At 36.2% G+C, this 18,231-nt stretch overlaps 1 protein-coding gene across 2 annotated transcripts in view; it reads right to left on the reverse strand.

The window, feature by feature from the left end:
• The window catches only part of ZFP91 (ZFP91 zinc finger protein, atypical E3 ubiquitin ligase), a 43,343-nt gene that overhangs the window by 7,930 nt on the left and 17,182 nt on the right, over positions 1-18,231 (reverse strand). The window contains exons 3-8 of one of the 2 annotated variants that reach the window (XM_012471443.3): positions 3,425-3,634; positions 3,134-3,170; positions 2,405-2,506; positions 1,727-1,861; positions 973-1,023; positions 473-551 (exon numbers count right to left, since the gene is read on the reverse strand). In XM_012471443.3, the coding sequence (XP_012326866.2) occupies positions 473-551; positions 973-1,023; positions 1,727-1,861; positions 2,405-2,506; positions 3,134-3,170; positions 3,425-3,634 (614 nt within the window). Of the gene's footprint in view, positions 1-472; positions 552-972; positions 1,024-1,726; positions 1,862-2,404; positions 2,510-3,133; positions 3,171-3,424; positions 3,635-18,231 lie in introns of both variants that reach the window. The other variant, XM_012471442.3, reaches the window with a different exon arrangement.

The raw sequence follows: 18,231 nt of genomic DNA on the forward strand, positions 1-18,231 counted from the left end.
GTTACAAAAGCAATTTCAGCCCATTCTTGCCCTTCCACCATGGGCTGACAGTTAAAAGGCCCTTGTGAGATGTGGGCACCATGCTCTGGGACTTTCCAGTCTCCAGAACCACAGGCTAATAAATAAATGTATGCTCTTCGTAAATTATCCAGTCTCCGGTACTCTATTATAGCAGCACAAATGGACTAACAGTGATTAACCCATTTATGCTGGAGGTTGCAAATGATTCTTCTGAAAAATCAGAACTTGGTGATGCTCTTGAGCAGTAGAATATAAATAAATTGCACAAGCTTAGTGTTCTAATAATGGAACACTAGGCATAAATGGGTTAACGTCATTTTACATTTAAAAAGACTTTTCTTGACATTACATGTCAATGATAAAGCCTACACAAGCCAACAAATTAAAGTCTCATGATGCAAGAACAAGTAATGGGATATAACCTGAAAGGCTCTTATATAACTGCACTAACCTGCAAATAGCGAGGGTGAGCAAGGACAGTTCCACATCCTTCCATCTCACAACGGACATATTGGATTGGAGGCTTTTTTCTATTATCAAAATGCAGAAGAAAAGTTAGCAAAAGAAAAGTGGCACTCTGCACAGTGGGCTTTGACTCAAACTGCTATAGGGAATAGCTATTTTATAGTAGGAAGCATTAAAATCTCTGAACTAGTATACATAGAATTTGTGTTAGAAGTAACCAATAATTACCAAATATTTGATAGAATTAAAAAGTAACACAAATAAACTAATAACCACACCCAAAAGGTAAATTATTAAGATTTTTAGAAATTTCAAGATCTTATAATGAAAATAAAAACATAATACTTGTACATCAAGGACACTAGTGAAGTTGTGGTGAAAGTTTTAAACAGCCATTCCTGAAGGATTATCATGAAGTCTAAATGTGTGAGTAAAGTGCCTGGTACTGGAATAAGGTGCAAAACAGTAGGGGTAAAAATTCCTCACCTCCTTTTGGGTAAACGTGGACTTTTGTCATCTTTTCGTCTTCTTCCTCTCCTATAATTGTCAAAAGAGTAATAGCAGACATATCCTGAATCAAAACTTACATAGTGAAGGCGGCTGAATACACACAGACACACAGACACACAGACACACAGACACACACACACACACACACACACACGGCCAAAGAACAGAGTAAAGGCTAGCTGAAGAGACACACACACACACACAAACACACACACACACGACCAAAGAACAAGTGGCAGATAACACACACACACACACACACACACACACACACACACGACCAAAGAACAAGTGGCAAAGGATAACCAAGAATACATAAAGTCAAAGACATATCTGGCAAATCAAACAAGATTTTACTCTTAATTTCACTTTCAAATCAGTCTGCATCCATCACAGATTAAATATATGCCTTCCATAAACTATGCAGTATTATGAAAGACTTAGATAAATCTTAATGTATTATTATAGAGTTGCTAACATGTATTATCTAAAAACTCTAAGAATATAAAATACATTCTCCTTGCAACAGAACTAAAAAACCTAAACATTTTTTACTAAGAGTCTCTTCTCCAGTGAAACTGTCAGCTGCTTGAGGCCAAATTTTTTTTAAGTTAAAAAAATACATATTTTGAAGCATGCATGTCAACATCCTTCCTCACACTCCCACCCTTTTTTCCACTTGTGGTTTCAAAATCTGTTAGATTTCCATTTTTAATAACTGCCTACTCACTTCCTTGGAGGTTCCTCATCCTCTCTAATTTCATTCTCCTCTTCTTTCACCTCCACCTCTACTTCCACTTTAATTTCCTTCTTCTCCTTCTCTTCTTTCACCTTCCCTGATTTTCTCCGTGGCTTTGGGGTTTCCCTGAAAACAGAAATGCATTTCAACACTAAACAAAAGGTCCTTTCAAGGAAGACTATGACAACAAATTAAAGCTTAGAGTTATCATTTATTTGTTATAAAACTACAATCCTCAGTTCATGAAATGTGATTTCTTACCAATCGTTCCTCACATGCATAGTAATAATCTAAATATATGTATATGATGCTCATGGAATGAACCTCCCCAGACTAAAGATGCCTGTAAATCAAATCTCACTATAATTGTAAAGAGAAATGAGACAGTAAGTTAAAAAATTCTAAGTATTCAGGCAATTCATGATACCCTGTTGAGATAAAAGATGCAGACTCATAAAAACTTGGATATAATCAAAATAAAGTTCTACAAATGGGAGAGAGGATTATATCGGGATATGGTAAGATGTTAGACTTACAAGTGCATAATTAATTACTCATTTAAAATTTATTCTATACCCATTAGCTTGGCAACAGAACAAATAAAAGTATTTAACAGTGTTTTCCTACTTCTATTTCACTGACGTGTCTGGAGTAAAATCTGAGACATGCCTTTCTAAGTGGGGTTTGTAGGTCTCATCTCTTGGATCATCTTTGAATGGTATCTCCTCTTCACTGATTAACATCTCTTCCTCCTCCTCCTCTTCCTCTTCGCTACTAAAAATAAGTAAATAGAAATGAGGCATTCTGGTTTTAAGGATTATATCTGAGGGGATTTTATTTGGTAATTAAGAGGTAGCCAAAAACTGAAAGTCATCTAGCATTTTCATCCTAATGACCTAACTGGACTGAAATCTAGCTGCTTTATCATAAAAAATAATAACTGAAACTAAAAATATATAAATCCTAGATATGCTATCACTTTATTAAATAAAGATAGGATGATAATGGCTCAATGGCATTGAAAGTTAAAAAACAACTGACTTTGTAATATTGTCTGGTGATCTGCTATATCGAAAGACCTAACAACAGATAAATCACAACTTAAGACAGGAGATTCTAATAAAATCTCAAAACCTTGGCCAGAACACCCGTATTTCACATTAGTGCCTTCCATGGAATAAGCCCAAATCTCAAGACATGATTTCTAAGCTGTATAACTAGATTACATGGTTTAAGTTCTAACCAAGATCAACATAGAATCTAAATGCAGTATCAAAAATGCAAGTTATTTTGTCTTACAGCTCAAAGTCATTTCAACTGGAAGTAACTTCTGAATCATTTACTATGACTATGCTATGTCCCCAAAGGTTTAAAAATGAAATCTTAATTTTTTTTTACCTATTGCCACCTGGAGACTGATGCTCTTCTCCAACATCTAGAAAAATAAAGCCAAAACAAAATTTTATTTCTGTAGATATGAGATATTTTCTCTCTGCAGTCAAGAAATGCAAATCAAATTATGGCATGGGGTAATTACACAAAAGTAGAATATCTGCAAATTGTTCAAAGAAATACTACCTACACCATCATACCTGTCCCTGACAGTTAAGCTGTTAAGACAAATGCTCAACACTACATTTAAAAAACAGCAACTAGTTAGTAAACAGGCATATTGTAGTTGTACTGTACCATAACCAAGTTGGTCTGTATTTGGTTCTGACTTGCAGATGAGCTGCAATGAACCGGTCTTGGACCGAGAGCTTCGAGTGTTCTCTGTATCACGATGGCGAGAAACAGATGTCCTACTACTACGCCAGCCCCGACTAGGTCTAGATGCAGCAATGGAAACTTCCTGAGGGAGGGCAGAATCCTCTTCTTCCTCTTTTTCTTCCTTGGGATCTAAATAAAAAGACATACCACTCTCTTTAAGTTTACAGTTAACCAACAACCATCCCTGTATATCTAATTGTAGATACAGTTACTTAGGGATAAATTAAATATTTTCAAAGAAAAAAAAACTAAGAGTTTTACTGAAATATTAGAAAAAAATGAGAGAAAAATTAGATAAAACTTATCCTTAATATCATCATGCTAAAGAAATTACTTCATGTTGCAAAATAGTAATTTTATGCTGCCTTATCTTCTAAAAATGCAATACTAACTATGCAAAATACATTTAAGTAACTGGATTCATGGAATTCTAGCTTTTAGATTTAAGTTTAAAAAAAAAAAAAACTAAATTAATTGGTTCCAAAAAGATGACCAGAACTAAAGAGGCACCAATAAGAAAGAACCATAGATCTAGATGTTATTTACAACCAAACAAGTCCATAACAAATTACTAAGGAAGAATTCCTAAACAGGAATGCTTTTCATCCTAATTGAGAGTTTTTCTTATAACCACACCATAAATTTGAGCTAATCTATACAGCAACTGTATGGTGAGGTCCAGCTCCGGTGCTATTCTGTTTTAGTTGTTCTACAAGACACTGTGTACAGGAGGACACACAAAATTTGTTATTGTTATCCTATATTTCGTCATGTTTTAAGAGTGAATGAAGTATGGTAGGTCATCCTCTCTTGAGCAGTTTAAGTAATAAAAAATTAACATCAGAAACTGGCTTTCATAGCTGGAATAACTACTTAGACCTATATAAACGTAGTACATTAGAAGTAAGCCCATTTTAACAATAGAAGATTCTTTAATAAACGTAGAATGGGAAAAGCCCAATAATAAAACAAAATTTCTGGCCGTAAGATACACATAAAAACCATTTTCCACATGGTAAAATCAACCATAAACAAAGTCTAACAACCCAAGAGAAAAATAGGAATAAACAGGGCAGGCAGCGTGGCTCATGCCTGTAATCCCAGCACCTTGGGAGGCTAAGGTGGGCAGATCACAAGGTCAGGAGTTCGAGACCAGCCTGGCCAATGTGGTGAAACCCTGTCTCTACTAAAAATACAAAAATTAGCTGGGTGTGATGGTGTGTACCTGTAATCCCAGCTACTGGAGAGGGTGAGGGAGGAGAATCGCTTGAACCCGGGAGGCAGAGGTTGCAGTGAGCCAAGATTGCGTCACTGAACTCCAGCCTGCGCGACAGGCAAGACTGTCTCAAAAAAAAAAAAAAAAGAAAAGAAAAGAAAAGAGAAATAGGGACAAACAACAAAAGGTCAATCCACTCAGAATGAGAGAGACTCTAATGGAAACAATAGCATGACACCATTTTTCATCGATCATATTGGGGATGATCAAAATATTTGACAACATACTATATTGGCAAGACTGTGGGAAAACAGATACTCTAATACACAGATAAGGTATGAGCAAAACCTCCATGAAGAACAATTGGACAATATATATCAAAATTATAAATATATACCTTTCCACATGAAGTTCAACTACTAGAAATTTATCCTACAAAATTGAAATTATATTTATAAAGGACTAACATATAGCAGTGTTTTTAAGTAGTAGAAGAGTAGAAAACTAAACATTCAAAGGGGGATTGGTTTCACCAATTATTTATTTGTGTATATATGTAAGATATATATATATATCTCTTACATACTATCATAACATTTCTGGAAAGATATACAAGAAATTTGTAAGTACTTCTAGGGAAGAAATTCATAAGTACTTCTAGGGAAGGTCCAAAAATATGTGTAGTAATTTTGCCTTTAAGTATATACCCTAGAAATATCAACTGGCACATGGAGATTAACTGTTTATAACAGCAAAGAACAGAAACAACCTAACCCTCTGTCAAAAGTAAAGTGCTTAAATAAACCATGATATCTTACTATGATGGAATACTATATACAGGTATCTGTTAAAAATGATATGGAATTATCAGCAAAGATATTGTTAAATGTATAAAAAAGACACAAAACTATATATAGTATGGCACCATTCTTACTTAACATTAAAAAACAGTTTACTATGTAGCAATGTGGTGAATGTAGGATATTTTAGCTTTACACTATTTTGAAAGTTGCATGAGAATATACTGAAGTAATGAAATTACTTTGAAACAGAGATAAATAGCAGTAAGAACAGTTCTAAATCATCATAATTATTCAATCAGTTGTGCATTTTCTTGCAGCTGTCTTTTCAATTCATTATTGCATCACCCTCCTATCTGAGCTATTTTAATAGAATAAAAAATAAAACATTAATACAGGTGAAAATACCTCAAAGACCATTCAATCTAAGTACAATCCAGTAAGTTTTACTCATAAAGTATCTAGAAGGTCAAAGAAGCTTATTCAAAATCACAAGGTTACATAAGGACATCTAGATTTAGAAATTAGGTTTTAAGATTAAGAATCAAGGACTTTTACATGTAGGTCATGACTACTTTTTAAAAAATTTCTTGAAAGAGAACAATTCAACACCACCTGTGAAGTATTACAACATTTAATAATAGAAACATCATTTTTTTCCTTAACCCAACTGTACTGAGTTGGACTCTGAACCCAGGTGTCTCATCTTTTGGCTTCTCTGGGCCACACTGGAAGACGACGACTTGTCTTGGGCCACACATAAAATACATTAGTGACAGCTGACAAGTTAAAAAATTTAAAAAATATCTCATAATGTTTTAAGAAAGTTTACAAATTTGTGTTGGGACACATTCAAAGTCATCCTGGGCTGCATGCAGACTGCGGGCCATAAATTGGATAAGTTTTCTTTAGATCCAAAGACACAAACTGGTTCAAAGTAAAAGAATGGGGGTAGAGAGAGAGATCCAAGATGGCTGATCACTAGCAGCTCGGGCTCCTAGCTCCCAGTGAAAACGCAGAGAACAACAGGACGCCACACTTTCAGACGAATTTTTGTTCCTCACGGACCAAGAGATTCTCAGCGGAGGAGCCCCACGGGTCGCCAGAGCGACTCTTGTGGCCGGCGTGGCAGTACTGCTGGCGCCTCAACGCGGCAGTTCTTGGTGCAGAGTCCGGAGATTCCTGGGCAGAAAAGCACCATCAGTCTTAACACCGCTGTTTCGGCCGGCGTAGTGGATTGCTCAGATTTCGGCGCTGGGAATCAACAAGTTGGACGTCTGCTCAGAGACTTACTTAGAAAGTCGGTAATTACAAAGATGACAGAGGGATAAATATATAATGAAGGGAAGAAACCAGCCTAAAAAGGCAGAGAATACTCAAAATCAGAATGCCTCTCCCTCTACAGGGGATCGCAATTCCTCATCAGTAACGGAACAAGGCTTAATGGAGAACGAGTGTGTTCCAACAACAGAAGCAAGTTTCAAAAGGTGGGTGTAAGAAACTTCTGTGAATTAAAAGAACTTGTTCTAACCCAATGCAAAGAAACTAAGAACCTTGAAAAAAGGTTTGACAAAATGTTAACAAGAATGGACAATTTAGAGAGGAATATAAGTGAACTGATGGAGCTGAAAAACACAACACAAGAACTTCGCGAAGTATGCACAAGTTTAAACAGTCGAATTGATCAAGCAGAAGAAAGGATATCAGAAGTCGAGGACTAGCTCAGTGAAATGAAACGAGAAGACAAGATTGGAGAAAAAAGGATAAAAAAGAATGAGCAAAGTCTCCAGGAAATATGGGACTATGTGAAAAGAGCTAATTTACGTTTGATAGGTGTACCTGAATGTGACGAAGAGAATGAATCCAAGTTGGAAAATACTCTTCAGGATATCATTCAGGAAAACTTTCCCAACCTGGCAAGGCAGGGTAATATTCAACTCCAGGTAATACAGAGAACACCACAAAGATATTCTTCAAGAAGACCAACCCCAAGACACATAATCGCCAGATTTATTAGGGTTGAAATGAAGGAGAAAATACTAAGGGCAGCCAGAGAGAAAGGTCAGGTTACCCATAAAGGGAAACCTATCAGACTTACAGCAGATCTCTCAGCAGAAACCCTACAAGCCAGAAAAGAGTGGGGACCAATATTTAACATTCTTAAAGAAAAGAACTTTCAACCCAGAATTTCATATCCAGCCAAACTAAGCTTTATGAGCGAAGGAAAAATTAAATCTTTTGCGAACAAACAAGTACTTAGAGACTTCACCACCACCAGGCCTGCTTTACAAGAGCTTCTGAAAGAAGCACTATACATATAAAGGAACAACCAATATCAGCCTTTCCAAAAATATATCAAAAAGCAAAGAGCATTAACATAATGAAAAATTTACACCAACTAATGGGCAAAACAGCCAGCTAGCATCAAATGCCAGTATTAAACTTATATATATTCTAATTGGATAAAAAGCCAAAACCCATTGGTATGCTGCATCCAGACCCATCATGGTCACATGCAACGATACACAAAGACTCAAAACAAAGAGGAGGAGGAAGATTTACCAACCAAACAGAGAGTGAAAATAAACAAAAAGCAGGAGATGCAATTCTCGCCTCTGATAAAGTAGACTTTAAAGCAACAAAGATCAAAAGAGGCAAAGAAGGACATTACAAAATGGCAAAAGGATCAATGTAACAAGAAGAGCTAACGATTCTATAGATCAACGAGACAGAAAATTAACAAGGACATCCAGGATTTGAACTCAGACCTGGAACAAGTAAACTTAATAAACATTTATAGAACTCTCCACTTCAAATACACAGAACACACATTCTTATCAGTACCATATCACACCTATTCCAAAAGTGACTACATAACTGGAAGTAAATCACTCCTCAGTAATCGCATAGCATTTCATAGGTTTAAATGAAATATTGGTTGGCTGCTTGTTTGTTATTTTCTTCCCTTATTCCTTCCTGTCTACATCATTAAGTATAATTATTGGTATAAAAGAGGTTTTCAATACCCATTACTAAACTGCATTCTAGCCTGGGCAAGAAAGCAATACTCCCATTCTCTCTCTCTCTTTCTCTTCCTTTTTCTTCCTCTTCTTCATTCTTTTTTTTTTTTCTTCCAAAAAAAAAAAAAAAAAGAATGGATTATGATATGACATGCAAATAGTAAGCAACAGAGAGCCGAAATAATTTATTAGTCTACCAGAGCTGCTGTACCAAATCACAACAAACGGGGATGTCTTCAAACAACAGAAATACATTCTCCCATGTTTCTGGAGCATAAAAGTTCAAAATCAATACAGTAACAGATCATACTCCCTCTGAGACTCTGGGAAGAATCATTCCTTGCCTCTTCCTAGGTTTTGGTGGTGGTGAACAAGTTGGCTTATAGCTGCTAAATTGAATTCTATCTCCATCATCACATGGTGCTTCCTCCTGTCCCATGTGTGTCTCTGGTTTTCCTCTGATTCTTATAATGACATCAGTCATAGTGGATTAGGGCCCTTTCTAATACAGAATAACTCCATCATGACTTGATTACATCTGCAAAGACCCTATTTCCAAATAAGTTCATATTCACAGGTACTAAGGGCTAGGACCTCAACACATTTTTGAGGGGATAAAACTCAACCCACAGTCTACACCTTCTACATCCCTAAAATTTATGTCCTTCCAGTGTGCAAAATACATTCACCTACACCCACCTCCCAGAGCCTTAACCCGTTCCAGTATCAAATCTAAATCCAAAACAATACCTAAAAATCATCAACTCAAAAGTTGTCAAATCTCATCATCTAGATCAGTTATGAATGAGACTGGGAGTATGGTACACTCTAAAGCAAAATTTTTCTCCGTCTGTGGAGCTGATTCCAAAAAAACAACGGTGGGCGAGTTATATTAGACATCTCAAGAAAATAGAAGTGGGGATAAAAGGGTCAGGTGTCCCAAGTAAGTCCAAAACCTAGCAAATAGCATTAGACTTTAAGCTCTAATGTGGATGATGATTTGTACTCTGAGCCCACTGGGGAAATGGCCCTGTCATCCTGGCCCCAGGAAGTCTAATACACCCAGGACCCAGCATTTGTGGCCCTACCCTCAGCATCAAGTCTTCTTTCATTCCATTCCATCTCTGTCCCATTCAGTCCAGCCTGGCCGTGTTTCTGCTGTTACAAAATTCTCAAAAACTCTGTCAATCTTTCATGAAATTCAGGTGGTCAAAGCCATCAAATGAAGGTCCTCCATAGATCTTTCCTGAAAAATTGCATCTCTATTCTGGGAACTGCTAAGATGGCTGACTGGATCCACAAGCTATATAGCAAATCTCTTTAGAGAACAGCTACCCAGTCACACCCTTGGTCCTGTCCCAGAATACACTATCTGGGCAGAATAAAAAACTTCCAAATTATCAAGTGCTGGCTCCTTTTTGGTAAACAACTCATTCCTCAATTTATAGCTTTCCTCTCACATATTAGTATATACAAGCAAGAAGAAACAAGGCTATACCTTCTACACATTGCCTGTAAATCTACTCAGCTAAATATCCAAGTTCACTGCTTACCTAATAATAGAACACAATTCAGTCAAGTTCTCTGCAACTTTATAATAAGGATCACCTTTTCTCTACCGTCCAATAACATCATTTCCTTCTAAGGCCTCACCAGAGTGCCTTTAACACTTGTATTTCTGTCAACCATCTCTTCTAGGCTGCTTTTTCTTTCTTTTTTTTTTTTTGACTTTTTTTTTTTTTTGAGAATTTCACACTTGTTGTCCAGGCTGGAGTACAATGGTGCGATCTCGGCTCACTGCAATCTCTGCCTCCTGGATTCAAGCGATTCTCCTGCCTCAGCCTCCAGAGTAGCTGGAATTACAGGCATGTGTCACACGTCAAAATACTCTAAGCCAATATCCATTACCCAATCTCAATGCTATGCCAACATTTTAGGTATTTTTTATAGCCAACTTCCAATACCATACATAACCAAGTACTTTCCTAGAGCTACCATAACAAATTACCACAAAAGTCTATTTACTGCAAAGACCCTATCTCCCAATGTTCCATTCACAGGTACCTGAGTTAAGACTTCAACATCTTCTGAGGAAAGCAATTCAACTAATAAAGGTGGTGCTACATATCAGGCAAAATACACTTCAATTCAACAACTGTTACAAAACACAAAGAACACTATACATTGATGAGAGGGTCAATCAATCTAGAAAATATAATATATATAAACCTATACATAGCTAATATAGGCCCCTCTCCCTCTCCCCCGCCTTGAAGTGTGTGTGTGTGTGTGTGTGTGTATACATACATATGACCAACACATAACATATATAGCAAAGATTTACAGAATTGAAAAAACTGGTAATACCACAATCACAAAAATGGAGACATCAGTACCCCACTTTCAATAACAGAACCAAACACCAGTCAGAAGTTTGATAAGGAAAGAACTCAAGCAGTATTTAAAAAATTAGACATATTAGACATATTATTAAAAAACAGACATACTGGGCCAGGCGCAGTGGCTCACGCCTATAATCCCAGCACTTTGAGAGGCTGAGATAAGAGGATCACCTGAAGTCAGGAGTTTGAAATCAGCCTGGCCAACATGGCAAAATCCCATCTCTACTAAAAATACAAAAATTACCCGGGTGTGATGGCATGCATCTGTAATCCCAGCTACTTGGGGAGGCTGAGGCAGGAGAATCACTTGAACCCAGGAGGCAGAGGCTGCAGTGAGCTGAGATCACACCACTTCACTCCAGCCTGGGCAACAGAGTGAGACTCCACCTTGGGACGGGGCCGGAGGGGAGCAGGACAGGACACAGACATATTGAAAAGTCTTAATAAATTCAAAATGGCTGCAGTCATATAAAGTTCATTCTCTGACCACAATGGAATGAAACTAGAAATCAGTATCAGGAGGAAAACTAGAAAACTCACAAACATGTGAAAATTAACACACTGTTAAACAACCAATTGATCAAAGAATAAATCACAAGGAAAATTATAAAATACTTAGAGATGACTGAAAATGAAAAAATATCCCAAAACTTAGGTAATGCAGTGCAAGCAGTTCTCAGAGGAAAATTTCTAGATATAAATGGCTACATTAAAATAGAAAAAAATCACATGCCCAAATCAATAACCTAACATCATACTCATGAGAGCTAGGAAAAAAGGAACAGAGTAAACCTAAAGCTAGCAGAATGAAGTAAGTAAGTTGGTTCTTTACAAGACAACAAAATCAATAAACTTTTAGCTAAACTAAGAGAAGACCCAAATTACTGAAAACAGAAATGAAAGTGGGACACTACCATTGAAATAAACATAAGAAAACACAATGAACAATAGTATGCCAACAAATTAAATAACATAGATGAAATCAACAACTTCTTAGACACAAATTACCAAAAACAATTCAACAAGAAATATTTCGAAAACATGAACATATCTTTAACAAGTAGACAACTGAATCAGTAAATAAAAAGCTCCCCAACAAAAGAGACAGAAGCCTACAGATGGTTTCACTGTTGAATTCTACCACACATTTAAAGAATTAACTCCAGTCTTTCTCAAACTCTTTTAAAAAATAGAAGATGGAACACTTCCCAACTCATCCTATAAACACAGTATTCTTCTGACACCAAAGCCAGACAAAGACAGCACAAAAAAAAAAAAAAAAAAAAGCCAATATCCCTTGCAAACCAAATATAGCATCATATTAAGAAGATTAGACATTATGATCAATTGGGACAGGTCCCAGGATTATAAGGGTGGTTCAACATTAAAAAAAATATATGTAATATGCCACATTAATAGAGGAAGAAACACATCATCATTTCAATTGATGCAGAAAGGAACCTGACAAAAAAACTTTCATGACAAGACCACACAAAAACTGGGACTAGAACTGAACTTCCTTAACTTGATAAACAGCACCTACAAAAACCCCAGGGCTCACATCATACCCAGTGGCAAAAGACAAAGCTTTCCTGCTAAAGATCAGGAACAAGACAAGGATGCCCTCTTTTTTAACTTTCATTAAACACTGTACTGGAAGTTCTAGCCAAGCAATTAGGCAAGAAAAAAAAGGGGACCCAAAGTGAAAAGGAAGCAGTAAAACTGTATCTCTATTTGCAGATGAAAATACCTTACATATAGAAAATCCTAAAGAAGTCACAAAAGAAAATTGTTAAAGGTAATAACACAAATTCAAAGTGCCAGAATATAAGACCAACACATAAAATTCATTAATTATATTAGCAATGAACAAAAAGGAAATTAAGAAAATGATGACCTTTACAATAGAATAAAAAAGAATAAAATACTGAAACACTGTTAAGATGACAATACTAATACTCTGAAAATAAACCCACAGATTAAATTTAATTCTTATCAAAACTCCAGCTTCCTTTTTGGTAGAAATTGACAACTTGATCCTGAAGTTCACAGGAAAATTCAAGGGATATAGACTAGCCAGAGCCATCTTGAAAACAGAGTTGGAAGATGCACTTTGTTCTTCTCAATTTCAAAAACAACAAAGCTTCAGTAATCGATAAAACATGTTACCGACATAAGGCTAATAATTAAATCAACTAACTGCATTAAAGGTCCAGATATAAATCTACACATCTATGGTCAACTGATTTTTAAGAAAGTGGCTAAAGACCATTTCATAGGAGAAAGCATAGTCTCCTCAACAAAATGGTGCTAAGAAAAATGAATATCCACATGCAAAGAATGAAGTTGTACTCCTTCTTCACACCATATATAAAAATCAACTCAAAATGGACCAAAGACCTAAACATAGGAGCCAGTACTAAAAATGCTTAGAAGTGAAGACAATCTACAGAATGGGAGGATATATTTCCAAGTCATATATCTGGCAAAAGTCTAATTATCTAAAATATATAAAGTCTTTCGATTTAACAAGAAAAAGAGAAACAACCCAATTAAAACATGGGCAAAGAATTTGAACAGATTATTTCTCCAGAGATAGACAAATGGCCAATAAGTACATGAAAGATACTTAACATCGGTCATTAATAAAATGCAAATCAAAACCACATGAGATTACCATTTCCCACATACTACAATGGCTACTAAAAATAAAAAAAAAAGAAAATAAGAAGTGTTGGTGAGAAGGTAGAGAAACTTGGAACCATTGTATATTGCCAGTGGACATGTACAATGAGGCAGCTAATGAGAAAAACATTAGTTATGGAAAACCTAAGAAAAATGTTAAGAAAAACTTAGACACAGAATTACCATATAATCCAGCAATTTCACTTCTAGGTACATACACCAAAAATTGAAAACAGCTATTCAAAGAAACACTTATCACATATGAACATTCATAGAAGCACAATTCTCAATAACCAAATTTGGAAACAACCCAAATATCCATTAACCAGCGAATGGATAAACAAAATGTCATATACACATACAGTGAAACTTTTATCCAGCCATAAAAAGGAATGAAGTATTAACACATTACAATATGAATGAACCTTAAAAGTATGTTATATGATCGATGCTAGAAACGAAAGCCACATATTGTATGATTCTAACTATATAAAATATCCAGAATAGGTAAATCCACAGAGACAGAAAGCAGATTAATTTTTGTTGCAACTGAACAGAGGGAAAGGGGAATAACTGCTTTTAATGGGTACAGGGGTCTTCTTTGGTGGTAGTGATAAAAATGTTTGGAACTAGATTGAAGTGATGGCTGTACAACACTGTAAATGTACTCAATGTCACTGAATTGTATGCTTTCAAACAATTTTTTATTACCATTTTGTTATGTGAATTTCACTTCAAAACACACATATGCGCTCACAAAAGTACTGCTGGGTTTCTGGAATAGAAACTGACAACTGAAGAAGAATCCATACATTAGCATAAACAATCATACACAGATAGGAAAAGAGCCAAGTTTCTTCTGTGTGGTACTTCAAAGACAATTTCCAGTTGTTTCTCACAAGAGCAGCTAACCTTGAGGAGGTTCCTTGATATGTAAATAATAAGAGAAAAAAGCCATACTAACTTAGGTAAAGAAGACATCATGCTAGTCACTGCATGAACAACAGGCAGGCACAGTGAATGTAACTACAGTTAATTAACCCTTGAACAACATAGGTTTGAACTGCATAGATCCACTCATATGCAGATTTTATTAAAAATGTAAGAAAATTTTTTGGAGATTTGTGACAAATTGAAAAAACCTGCAGACAAACTGTGTAGTCTAGAAATACTGAATAATTAAGGTATGTCACGAATGCATAAACTTTATGTAGGTGCCACTCTACCTGATGACATTACTATAAAATACACAATTATAAAAAGTTAAAATTCAACAAAACTTACACTCACAAAGTCTTAAGACTATATATGGCGTCAAAGTCTAGAGAAATGTAAAGAAACATAAAGATGTAGTATTGAATAACTGCATAAAATTAACTCAGTACATACTATACTACTCTAATAATTTCATAGCTATCTCCTGTTGCTATTGCAGTGAGCTCAACTGTTTCAAGCACCTGCTTAAACTATCGCGAGGATAATAATCGTAACCTAAGTGAATTTAGTGTCACAATAAAAGTGATCTCTCTCAGTTAACTCATTTTTCACTAGGTTTAGAGCAATACCTGAAACCTTCAATAACACTATGGGACCCACGAGTTGCCACTAGTGATACTGGAAGTGCTCCCAAGAGAGCAGAGAAAAGTCATGGTATTACAAGAAAAAGTTGGAATGTTTGATAAGCATAGAAGGTTGAGGTGTGTAGCTGCAGTTGCTCACCGTTTTAAGATAAATGAATCCAACATAAAAAGTACTGAAGAAAAGAAAATTTGTGAGGCCATCACTGCTCCAAAAATCTTGCAGGCTTTGCAAAATACTTTTATCTCACATTCAAAATGCAGCTTTTACGTGGGTACAGAATTGCCATAAGAAAGGCATACCTATAGACTCTAAGTCATCATATGACCACTTAAAGCAAAAGAAAGGTGAAGAATTCAACGCCAGCAAAGAATGGTTTGATAATTTCAAAAAAAGATTTGGCTTTAAAAATGTCAAGACAATAAAAGAAACAACTTCTACTGACTAAGAGGTGGCAGACAAGTTCCCAGACACCATTAAGAAAACCGTTGAGAAAGAGTATCTGCCTGAGTAAGTTTTTAATGCGAACTACCCTAGTCTGGAAAAAAAAGCCAGGAAGGACATTTATTAATAAGGAGGAGAAGCAAGCACCAGGATTTACAGCAGGGAAGGACAAGCTAACGCCACTGTTTTGTGTAAAAGCAGTTAGGTTTATAATGAGGGCTGCCCTTATTTATAAAGCTCCTAACTCTTGAGCCTTGAAGAGAAAAGCCAACAGTCTTTTGGTCGTACAACAAAAAAGCCAGGAAAACAAGAACTCATTTTCTAGATTGGTTCCACTGATGCTTTGTTCCTGAAGTGAGGAATTACACCTTGCCAGTAGGGGACTGTCTTTTACAGTTCTTTTGATATCGGACAATGCCCCTGGCCACCTCGTGAGTTTAACATCAAAGGTGTTGAAGTGGTCTACTTGCCTCATCAAACACAATGTCTCTAATTCACTTTCCAGATCAAGGGGTCATAAAAGCTTTAAGTCTCATTACACGACATTCTACGGAAAGGACTGTTAACTCTATGTAAGAAAATCCCAATAGAGAATATCATGAAAGTCAGTAAAGATCACATCACTGAAGATGCCAACATTGTTACAGAAAATCTCTGCTGGAGAAAATTGTGTCCAAATGTTGTGCATGACTTCACAGGATTTATGGCAGAGCCAATCAATGAAATCATGAAAGACATTGTGAATATGAAAAAAAAAAAAAGCGGTGGCAGGGTGGTGGTGGTGAAGAGTTTAAAAATATGCATCTTGGATAAATTCAAGTGCAGACACCACACAGGAGGAATTAACAGAAGATGACATGATGAAAATTAGTGCTTTTGAACAGGTGCTAGACGATGAGAAAGACAACATATAAGGAGCAATGCCAGAAAACAAACTAACATTTAAAACTTAGAAACTCTGCCAGAAAGGTTCCAACTATTCAAGATTGCTTTTGACTTCTTTTATGACAGGAACCCTTCTATAATACCTGCCCTGAAACTAAAGCAAATGGTTAAAGTGTAGAAACATTTGTAAGAAATGAAAATGCAAAAAAGAATTCAGGCAAAAATTGTATTTCTGTAAAGTTACACCAAGTGTTCCTGCCACTCCTTCTAACTCTGCCACACCTGATGTAAGAGTAACGCCTCTTCCTCCTCCTCCGTAGCCTACTCAATGTGAAGAAGACAGGATGAAGACCTTACAGACACTTAGTGAAAAGTAAATATATTCTCTTCCTTATGGTTTTTAAAATAACATTTTCTTTTCTCAAGCTTATTTTACTGTAAGAATACAGGATATAATACACATACAAAATATGAATTAGTTGACTTTATGTTATTGATGAAACTTGTGATCAATAGTAGGCTATTAGTAAGTTTTTGGGCAGTTAAATGCAGGTTTTTGTCTGTGAGGGGGAGTTGGGGCCCTAACCTCCATGTTGTTCAAGGGCCAACTGGACATTCTTGAAAGAAGGAGGTATGAAGTAAGAGTGGTTGATACTATGAATTGAGACAGTAAGAGATTAATACTAGGCCAGGCGCGGTGGCTCAAGTCTATACCCCGCACTTAGGAGGCGGAGGTGGGTAGATCACTTGAGGCCTGGAGTTCCAGACCAGCCTGGCCAACATGGAAAAACCCTGCCTCTACTAAAAATACAAAAATTAGCCAGATGTGGTGATGCACACCAGTCCCAGCTACTCAGGACGCCAAGACAAGAGGACTAACCGGGAGGCGGAAGGAGCCATGAGTCGAGAGTGAGTAGAGATCGTATCACTGCACTCCAGCCTGGGCAACAGAGTACAACCTCATCTCAAAACAAAAAAAAAAAAAAAAAAAAAAAAAAAAAAGAGAGAGAGATTGATACTACTGGCAGGAATGTTTTCTTCTAATTCTTCTAGATAGCAAACAATGAAATATGCAGGATTCATCTCAATCCTACAGCCAGAGATAACTACTAAAACAAGCCAAACCATCAAATTCCAAAAGATGAGAGCCACTTAGTCATAAAATGTTTTAAGTTAAAAGGGTCATTCTAACATAATCAATGCTAATATCTTATCGTAGGGTGAAACAGGGTGTGGTTGGTTGATAAGTTGGGAAGATACTAAAGGTAAAGGTCTTCACAACTCTCTTTAAATATTTAAATTTCTTCTGGGCAACTAACAAATCCTAAATATTAACTGCCAGGTAATATGTTTTCTTCATTTCTCAAAAATCAGTTATCATAACCCTGTCAAGTATTTATTATTCTTATCTTTAAGATAAAAAACCAAGTAACTGACTTTCTAAAGCTCACATACTAAAAGTTGTGGAGGGAAATGAACACAGGTATATCTAAGTCCAAAGTCTGTATTCTTTCTACTATACCACACCTAACCATATAAAAGAGAAACAGGAAAGCACCAGTGCAAGGGCTCAATCCACATTTGGCTCATTTCCACCCAGCCTTGGATTCAAGTGCCAAAAGAGGGCCCCATTTATATAATGTACTAACCCGAAAGACCTAAAGAATTATTCCACGAGTCAATTTTTAATCTAAAG

The sequence above is a fragment of the Aotus nancymaae genome, unplaced genomic scaffold (genome assembly GCF_030222135.1).
Source record: "Aotus nancymaae isolate 86718 unplaced genomic scaffold, 86718_ANA_hifiasm-v0.15.2.pri h1tg000059l, whole genome shotgun sequence".
Classification (NCBI taxonomy): Eukaryota; Metazoa; Chordata; class Mammalia; order Primates; family Aotidae; genus Aotus; species Aotus nancymaae.